At 39.3% G+C, this 10,832-nt stretch overlaps 1 protein-coding gene and 1 pseudogene across 1 annotated transcript; both read right to left on the reverse strand.

Moving 5' to 3' along the window:
* Positions 1,120-1,694, reverse strand: LOC104771089. Its single transcript, XM_010495563.1, has one exon. It carries the CDS (start codon positions 1,679-1,681, stop codon positions 1,187-1,189), a length of 495 nt encoding a protein of 164 aa, XP_010493865.1. The 5' UTR covers positions 1,682-1,694; the 3' UTR covers positions 1,120-1,186.
* On the reverse strand, positions 2,893-10,099 carry LOC104771090 (annotated as a pseudogene).

A 10,832-nucleotide genomic window follows, 5' to 3' on the forward strand; every position in this document is an offset into this window, starting at 1 on the left:
CATAAAGACCCAACGGTCGATTCCTGCAAACAAGAAAAGAACGACCATTTGTTATTTGAATTCAAACATTTACCTTGATAATAGCTCTCATGCATGCTCCAGCCATTCATTGATTGCTTCAGAAATGATGAAAAGAACGGGTTCTTTAATTCCTTGTAGAACTGGCAAAAATGATGCTTGTGGAGTCTTCTCTTTGGAATCTTCTAGTTCAATAAGAGTAATCAAACTTGCAATGGACTTGTTGAATTATTCTCTTAAGGTTCTTGCTCTCAGCCTTGTTATAGGTTTGTGTATCATTGTTGGCAGAACGGGTTCTTCAGGAAATGGTAGAACGGGTTCTTCAAGAAATTGTAGAACGGGTTCTTCAAGAAATTGTAGAACGGGTTCTTCGGAAAATGGTAGAACGGGTTCTTCCGGAAGTTTACTATTTATGTCCTCATCATTTTTCTAAAAATAAAGAAACAATCTAATATTTTATAAAATCTATTTCAAATTTAAATTAAATTTTGAATTCAAAATACTATAATTAATAATTAAGAAAGTGAAACCCATTTTTTCTTCTACACTAACAAAAACCAATATTTATAATTTAGGTAATCATATAAAATAGAAATTATGTCACTTTAGGTTAAATCTAAAAAATACTAAAAATTAAAGTTATATATTAAGCTAAAAACCGTAAAAGGTTTATATATATATATACCACGGGTTAAATATTAGTACTCTATAAATTATGTGTTCCCATTGTTGATCAATTTTCTAATTTCTTTCCAAAAGTTAATTTTTTTTTCTGTCGTAGTTCTTTAATTTTTTATTCGTATGGTAATTTGCTTTATTTTCATAGAAAATCTATATATTTACTACAATATTTTTTATTTTTTAAAATCTTTTTATCTTGATTTCAACTTAAATTATTAAATTATATTTCTCCTTGTACTTTTATTCTTTAGTTTGCTCAAATAGTGTTACTCACTTACTCCTATGATAATAAATCCTCGAGATCATCTTACTAATTTGCGTTGATGAAATGAAATATGTATGTGCATTAATATTGATGTAGCCTATCATTACTTAAATCAATATATATTTAGATTTATATAGTGGCGATGATACATATGTTTCTTGTATATAGAAATCACTTTGTGATCGACATTACAAAGTTAGTTCTCCACAATGTTTTTCTCAGTTAAGCCTTAGAAATGCGTCGGCGTGGAAACTGGCTCCATCGATATAACTTATTCGTAGGCTTGTAATGAACTCCATCTTTCCTGATTGTGTACTTACAAATATAACTAGGGTAACAATTAGCGGAGTAGTCCGGTTGCAAAAAGATATGAAAATTCACAAACCCGCGGTTCGACCGGACATGGCAATTTGTGACCATGTACCTTTGTTTACCGTCGTTCTTGAACCGAATCATAGCGTACCGTTCTCCTGGCTTGCTCTGCCGCCAAATCTTGGGACCATGAGAGCATACGAAGCCAGCGTTTCCTTTCTTCAGATCATACAGTTCGTTGGAGATGACGACATGTGTGACAGTGTTTGGTCTTACCGTATACTCCTCTTTATATTTCTTATGATACGCCCTCAGAGATAAGACAATGGTGGAGAAGTAGGAAATTTGCAGCAAGAGTAGGAGGAGGAGATTCATAACTAAGGTTTTGGGATTCATTATCGTCATCTTTTAAGTTATGTCTCAGTTCTTTAATCCTAATTACTAGTATATATATTTCGGAGTTTGGGTTGTTTTAGTAGTGCTGCTAAACTTTAAACGGATGTACTTTATTTATTACATTTATTCACTAACGCACTCCTTTGTATAAAACTGTGTTTTTGTTAATGAATATATAATTTGGAACGGTTTTATTTGTTATAAGTACGTTTGTATATATTTTTTATTTTTTTTGTAGTTGCTGTGATGAAAGATAAAGGATAGCAAGTGAAGTAGTGAATTCAACTTTTCTCATTGTTACTTTTTACTATTTAATTTGAGATACCAATGATGAGAAACCATCAATGATAAGATGCTCTTGGGAAAAAAAAGAGAGTAGAATTTTGTTGATGATATGTCATCGTGAGTGACAAAAATTATGAAAATAAAAAATTTGTTGTATAAGTGATTTGACGATGGAAATTTGTTTTGCTGATGATACATTTCAAGGAGATAAATAGAATTAAAGAAAGAAAAAATATTAAAAAAACATGGAATGAATAAATAGTGCATCATCAACCGATTCCTCTTCATCCTCAAGATCAAGATTCATGAGGTGGAAATAACCACCAGCTTTGTGATCATAAAGATGAGTGTGTTGACCAAGATTTGGTCTTTAATTAATATTGTTGACCAAGTAGACGGCATCACGCACAACAACAACAGCAACAAAACAAGTAATGATGACTCCTTTTGATAATACTAGGTTGGAGGCTGGGCCATCGAGTATGGAAAGCTACTGACTTTTGCAACAGTGAGAGGAGCGGCTCATATGGTGCCTTATGCGCAGCCTCACGAGCTCTGCGTTTGTTCAGTAGCTTTGTAAGTGGCCGGAGATTGCCCAACCAAACACATTCTTCTACAGATGAATGAAAGACCAGAGATATCTTTTGTAAGACACTGTAGTTTGTATTTAATTCATCTTTCTCAGGCCTTAGATTGAGTAGATATATAGAAAACACACAAGGGCTTCTGTTGTGGTTTGGTTAGATCTTCAAGTGCATTTGTTTTAGTTATCTTAATTTTCATTTGATTATTAGGAACATAACTTAGTCTCTTGATAATGATAAATTATATGTGATGATTGATGACATTTCATAATGTATCACCCAAACGAAGAGTAGTAATATCAATAATTTTATCACCATATTATTTGTTTTACAAAATTATGTCATTATGTTTTAGCAGGAGTACTCGCATGTGCACATCCTATAACCAACATAGTCGACACAACCCCCACGTCCATTTTTGTACTTTATTGCACATAGTCTATCACAGCAACTCAGAGGACAAGTGTCAGTGCACATATCAATCGCGCCGACGCACACTTTGTCTGGTAAAAGTGGCGCACATCGTAGGTGCACATGTACATCCCATCCCCACCGTTACATTTGCTTACGCTCAATGGCCCGTGTTTGGCCTTGCATCTTTCGTCGCAATTTTTACAAGGGCCAAGGCTGTTGTCGTCGCATGTATGAGCTCTTATTTGATTGAGAACTGAAACATTATATGCTTTAGTAAACTTAACATTAAAAAAAAGTATGTGTACCATATAGAAAGAACAAGTAAACTAAGAAAATAATAATGAAAATATATATTTAAATTGTGATGAAATATGTGATTGTTTTCGGTAACTATGTTATTTTATTTTTTTTTTTTTACCAAACAATAAAATTAAAAGAGAACTCCACGATTGGTAGCCCAAAGTGGAGGATAGCTGTTTACAAAAGAAGTTTCAGAAGGCAAAGATCTTGAAAAGCGGGCCAGACAGTCAGCTCTGGCATTGGACTCCCGAGAGATCTTGGAAAGGGTGAAGGAAGGGAATGACGATCTGAGCAATGAGAAATCCTCCATCAAATTCGCGAAGGCCGGCCAGTCGTCTGGAGTCTGCACCATCTCGACTAACTCTGCACAATCCGTCTCGTAGGCTTGACAGTCCACCCCAGCCTCCAAGAGAGCCTCCATCGCCCAAATCAGGGCTTGCAGCTCCGCATGAAGGGGCGTAGATCCACGACGAAAACTTCTTGCTCCCAGAAGCAGCGTCGAACCTTCATCATTACAGTACCACCAACCCAGACCCTGAAAAGGATCTGAGCCTTTCCATGAACCGTCTATCTGACAGCATGAGGAAAAGATCCTATCCTCTAAAGGTGGCGTTGGTGCCATGTGTCCTCTCGAAAAAGCTTTGGCCTCCTCCCAAAGTGCTTTATCATTGGCCGCCTGACCGAGAATATCATTTGGTTCAGCCTCTATGCCTTGGAATACCTTTTTATTTCTATCTTTCCAAAGAGACCAAATGATCCATGGAAGCTGTAAAGCTATATCCGTGACACCCGACTGGGAAGATGCCCGCCAAAAAATAAAGTCTAAATTCGCATATATTGAGGCATATGGAAAGCGTTGGGGGTCCAAAGATACCGGAGTCAACTCCCAAATCTGTCGCGACCGAGGACACTCAAAAAGCGCGTGATTTATAGTCTCTGCTGTTAAGTCACATCTTTTGCACCGTGTATCACACCGAATACCCCGATGTGCTAACCGTTCTAGAACTGGAAGAGTACCTGAAGCGATCTGCCAGAAAAAGTGTTGGATCTTCGGGGGGACGTCAAGTTCCCAGGATTGAGCCCTTAAAGCCGTACACGTTGGGCCGTATTCAACTTCCGCAATTAATTCCCGAGCGACCCGATACCCGGTCTTCACCGAGTATTTCCCCGACTTAGTAAAATGCCAAACTAGACGATCCGGTCTATTAGTCTTACTGACTGCCATATTCCGTATAAGCCGTATATCCACGGGATCCATGAATTCCTCTAAGATGGGCAGATGCCAATCCTTCGTAATTGGGTTGATTAAATGATTGACCATCAAATTTGGATGCAATAACCTTCCCCGACCATTAGCTGGTCTGGGTCGTACATCTGGTAACCACGGGTCTCGCCAAACCGAAATAGAAACACCCGAACCTACCGTCCACCGCGCACCTTCCTCTACTAAATCTTTAGTTGAATAAATACTCCTCCAGGCAAAGGAGGGATTATATGGTTTTTTTTCCATAATAGGATGTTGATTCCTATAATACCGTCCTTTCATGACCCGAGCCATTAAGGAATCCGGATAGTGAATTAATCGCCAATACTGTTTCGCCAGCATGGCATCATTAAATTGTTCGAGAGCCCTAAACCCCAGGCCTCCATCACATTTCTCTTTACACATTTTGTCCCAGGCCAGCCAATGCATTCCTCGAGCCTTATCATTTGACTTCCACCAGAAGGAGGAGATAGCACTCGTTAGTTTAGACGTCAAGTCCTGCGTTAATTTATAGCACGACATAACATGAGTCGGAAGGGCTAAGGCCACGGATTTGATCATGACTTCCTTACCACCTTTGGATAAAAGCTTGGCGGACCAACCATTAACGCGGTCATCCAACCGATCCTTCACATAGCTAAATACTTTAGTTTTCGATCCCTGTAGGTTTTCAGGGATACCCAAGTAAGAACCCATCCCGCCCTCTTGGGAAATACCAATAACTGATTTAAGCTGAGCTCTTATCTCAGGAGGGGCCTTCTTACCAAACATAGTAGAAGACTTCGTCAGATTGACCTCTTGCCCCGAGGCTTTACCATAGTTACCTATTTTGGAGATTACCGTCCGGCATTCAGATTCTTCTGCCTTACAGAAGAAAAGACTATCATCAGCGAACAACAAATGTGATACAGATGGACTATCTCGGGCTATTGAAATTCCCGTCAATTTCTTATCTCGTTCCGCCTTTTTAATGTTTGCTATCAAAACCTCCGTGCAAAGTATGAATAAATACGGTGACAAAGGATCCCCTTGTCGTAAACTCCTCTGGGGAATAATGGACCCCCTCGGCTGCCCATTCATCAGAACCTGATACGTAACAGAAGAAACACACCACATAATCCACGAAATCCATTTCTGGGCGAATCCAAACTTGACCAAAACCGCCTCCAAGAAATCCCACTCCACCCTATCGTAAGCCTTGCTCATATCTGTTTTGAAGGCCAGAAACTCCGACTTGCACCGTCTGTTAGTATTTAGCCCATGAAACATCTCTTGAGCAACCAAGATATTATCCGTGATTAAACGACCAGAAACAAAGGCCGATTGAGTTTCGGAAACCAAGAGGGGCAAAACCCGCCGTAGCCTAAAACACAGAACCTTGGAAATTATTTTATAACTCACATTACAAAGACTGATTGGCCGAAAGTTCGCCATCCGCTGAGGATTGGCAACTTTAGGAATAAGACAAATATTTGTCTCATTCAGGCGAGGATCGAAACATCCCGTCCGAAAAAACTCCCTAACCAACGCCACCAGATCACCTTTCAAAGAAGCCCAGAAACGTTGGAAGAACAAAGCCGTCATTCCATCAGGGCCTGGAGTTTTTTCCGGATGCATCGCAAATAGCGCCTTGCGAACCTCCGCCTCAGAAATATCCCTAGTAAGATCCCTATTAATGTTGTCTGTGACCAGAGGCTTAATTTCCTGCAACACCTCGGAGATACCCCCACCATCCACCTTCTTAAAAAGACCCTCAAAATATTTAGTAGCAATATTCTCCATGCCCGAGGGAGACTCAATCCAAGCATCATCATCTCCAAATAAACCAATAATCCGATTCCTCACACGTCTCTGCTTAGTGGATGCTTGGAAATACTTAGTATTTTTGTCTCCAACTCTTAACCAGAACTTTCGGCTCTTTTGTTGCCAGTAGATTTCCTCGTCACGATATGCCTCTTTTAATTTCCTCTCAATAACCCGAATTTCGTCTGTTGAGATTAAGTCATCCATTTTTGCCTCTTGCAAAGCCTCCTTCAAGGAGGAAATCGTTGAAGGGCCAGAACTGATATTATTCTTTCGCCACCACGAAAGCGAGTTTCTGCAATTCCTTATCTTATCAACAAAACCCGGAATACGAAAATTTTTCGTGCGATTCCAACCTGACTCGACCATAGCTGTTATACCCTCCTTACCCAACCAACGCTTATCAAAGCGGAACTGTCTATGACATCTCCTGGCCGTCTTCAGACAAGTTGCTAAGATTGGGCTGTGATCCGAACCAATCATCTCTAAATAATCTACCCTCGAATTTGGGAAAAACCCTTGCCAATCCTCATTTCCCAGTGCCCGGTCTAACCTACAACGCACCACCTGATTATTACATCGGTTGCCTCTCCAGGATAACTGTTCCCCATAACAAGGAAACTCCAACATCCCACAATGACGGAGCATTGAATTAAAAGAAACAAAAGAGGATGCAGATCTCAAAGCACCACCCTGTTTCTCATGATTTCCAGTTAGTTCATTAAAGTCCCCAATTAAAAACCAAGGATCAATGCGAAATGAGCCAATATCTGTCAATTTCTCCCAAACCTTGTCTCAAGGATCACCATAAATAAAAGACATAAATATCGATTGTTGACCAATAGAAGCTTGTGTATCAATAATACGATCACTATTAAACAGAACTGAAAGTTTTATTTCATCCATATAAAATAAAGCTAAACCACCCCTTGAACCACAGGGATCAACAGTAAACAAATTATTATAGCCAAACTTATTCTTAAATTTTTGTAAATAAGAAAAACATTTCTTTGTTTCTGAAAGAAATAAAATGTCTGGTCGATATTTTCTCCACAAATCCCCCAAGTAATTTTCTGTCAGGTCTGTCCCAATGCCCTGACAGTTCCAGCTTAAGATTTTCACGTTTGAGCCGGTGGTTTCAGGAGCGCCACCATCCCTTTCTTTAGAGGACGACTTCCTCCGCCAACAGGAATGCCATCTTTTGTCTTCTGTCCCTGTTTCCCCACCACCACTGGTTTATTGCCCTTACCTGCAGATTTATGAGTTAAGGCTTTAGCTAAGAGACGCTTGCCAGGTGAAGCTAAAGGCAAAATAGGTTTCTTCGGAAGGAGTATTCCTTTCCTGACCGGAGCATTAACCAATTTATCCTTGAAACTAACTGATTTCATAGCAATATTCATAGTACGCAACCCCAAAACTAATGAATCAGAAACGGATGTACCTTGAATATTATCAACATCCTCCACCACTAAACCGGATCCTGTACCAGCCTCCACAACAATTTCCGACTCTGGCCTTTTGTCCTCCGACTTATCAGCAACATCAAATTCCCCATCCTCCAATAAGTCATCAGTGCTCTCATTAAAGCCTGGATCCTCTAAGTCCTCTTCACCTTTGCTCGAATCATTCTCTCCTGACACCTCCATCGAATTATCCTCTACCCTCATAGTTGTATCATCCCCGCTAACAAGGTGTTGTGACCGTTTCTCCCCTGAGACCTGCTTAACCTTATACATTGGATTAGGCCACACTGGTCGAATAACTTTCCTGCTTGGCGGCAACCCCATGAAAGAGTCCACTTTAGCCTCTCCTACCAAGCGCGGAACAGAAGGATCATAGCCCATATTCTGACCCGATCCACTACCAAAGTGTCGCATCTTCTAGCCCCAACCTTGCCCTTGAATCCGCTGTTGAGAATGAAAGCCCGCAGAAGAGGACTCACCACCTCGAAACTGAGTTTGTCTCCTCTCACTAGAAATTTCGTTTTGGAAATCCAAAGCACGTTTGACATGTTTCTTTGGTTTCTCCCACCCACTATCATGATGCGGAGGACCCTGCTTCGCCAAATTCTGAGACCTCTGAGCCCCTCTCTTATCCGCATGATCCACTCTCCCTCCAGCAGGCGGACCGGACTTCAACTCAGGACAGACCAAGACATCATGAGTTATCCGGCAACAATGTTTACAAAACCCATACAATTTCTCATACTCGATGGTGACCACCACCTCATCACCTGTATCAAAAGGGACCACCATATGGAAAAGCAACGGATTGAACCCATTCACCGTGACACAGATACTTCCTGATTCCTCATCAAGATCCTTGATCCTCCCGATCTTCCTCCCGATAGCCTCAAGCGTCGCCAACTCCCATAGATGCATAGGGATTCCTCCCACCTTAACCCAAAAACTGATGGCCGATGGATATGTATCAGACACAATGGGTTCCCAGCGAACCAATGAGAGCATCCAGCCATCAAAGTGGTAAGGACCATTGAGTAAAACTCCCTGGAGGTCTTCCTCCTCTTCAAAATTGAACTGGAAAGTTCCCTGTCCCAAATCCGCTCCCACCACCTTATCTTCCAATTTCCATATCTTGGGCAGATTGGCTAACAGAGACTCCATTCTCTGAACCGCCGGATTCATAAGCCTACCAATCAGAGTGAGAGAGAACTGTTCTATTCGCTGAGCCAAGACAGAACCCGAGATCTTCACTACCTCCGTACGAACCATTGCAGACTTGCTTTTGTTAAGAGCTAACTGAGCCATCTCGAACCAGAAACGTGAACTCACTAACAAACGTGGAGATGTCAAGAAGAAAACTATGACAAAACACGACCACCGAAAGGACCCCCAATTGTGAAAGTGCAGGAAGTTATCGTAAAATACTAAAACTCTTGACCAGCTAGATATACACCCACAGACCAAGACAAACATCCGGAGAGAAATCGGGGACACAATCTGAACACCTTCCAAAATTCCACAGAACTGTATCAATCCGAATATTATGAATTGATGAACCCACCCATAACAAGGAAATGAAATCCCGTAGCCAAGTAAAAACGAAATCATAGTCATGATAGCCAATATCTCCTGAGACCACCCTATCAAACCGAAAATCGTGCCATCCCACAGATCCACAAAAGGAAACCTCGATCCCCAACGATCGAATACACAGATCGCATCCGACAGCCAAATCGAAACAGCATCACCTGAGATCCAAATCGCAATGCCCCCCGATACTCCCTGAATCCCCTTAATCAAATCCCATAAAGCCAAAGATCCCCCACGAAGGGCCAGATCAGATCTCAGTCGAACTCGCCAGTTCAGGAACATGAAATGGCCACCAATCCCATCCCTTATTTGGTTACCCCCAAGAACTACCACGAGAACCAAACACGATTCTCTTCCAGAACCACCGTAATCCATTATCGGAACCAAACCCTAGAAATCGCATACAAAATCGCCGACATCGACATCCTATGTTATTTTTATATGGACATCTAATTTATTAAATTTAGATTACAGTTTAGGATTTGAAATTTTTGTTTTGATATATAGAGCATCCATTTTGATAAACTAGTTGTACACATAACAAAATGGTTATAGAAAGAAAAAAATATGCATTTCATTAAATAAAAATTGAAATTCGGAAAATTTTGGAAAAAAAAACTCTAAAAGATATATAATACCTGAGGCAAATATGATAAGTAAGCTAACAAAAAATACAAGTGAGGTTGTCCTCTCCATACTTTCACCTTTTCTAGTTTTCTTCTAAACTTTTTTTTCTATGAGAATTGTATGTTCTTGGGGTAACTAGTTAATCTATATATAAGCAAGCTAAAGACACTCTATTAGATAAAAATAATAATTAAAAGTTGAACATGAGGATAATAAATAACTATCTGCCCATTAATAAGTAAATCATGAATTGTTTCATGTACATAAAATTTTGCTTAATATATTGTTATGGCCAATAAAGTTCATTGTGTTAATAATTTTCTTTTAATAACAATGTTCCTCAAAATTGGTTAATTTGAGTCAATCAATTAAAGTTGTTGACAAAAAAAAAGTTCTTTCAGTTACAAAATCTATATACTATTTGTTAAAAAAAAAGTTATGAAAGAGAACTAGTCACCCATATGTTTATCTTTCCATGAAATCTAAATATCTCAAAATTAATTTTTAAAAATGATCTTATACTATCTTTAGCAAGATTTTATCCAAGATTAACTAATCTTTTTCTATTTACTTATTAGATATTGACCAAAAGAATACCTTTAAAGATGTATTTTCTAAATATTTAAAGATATACATTAAAGTCTGTTTTTGTTGATGTGTCACATGCATATTTTTCTTGTCCTTTCTTTTGTATTTTCTAAATATTTAAAAATATACATTGAAGTTTTAGCAGTTTTCCTTGTCCTTTATTTTGCATTTTTTCTTGGCATTTAATGACTCTACATTTTTGTCCGACATCAGTTAAATGAAAAAAAAATGGATTCAAGCTC

This window comes from Camelina sativa, chromosome 20 (assembly GCF_000633955.1).
Source record: "Camelina sativa cultivar DH55 chromosome 20, Cs, whole genome shotgun sequence".
NCBI lineage: Eukaryota > Viridiplantae > Streptophyta > Magnoliopsida > Brassicales > Brassicaceae > Camelina > Camelina sativa.

Bases quoted from the DNA above. Each gene is read 5' to 3' on its own strand.
- LOC104771089 (XM_010495563.1), bottom strand. From the start codon at position 1,681: ATGACGATAATGAATCCCAAAACCTTAGTTATGAATCTCCTCCTCCTA.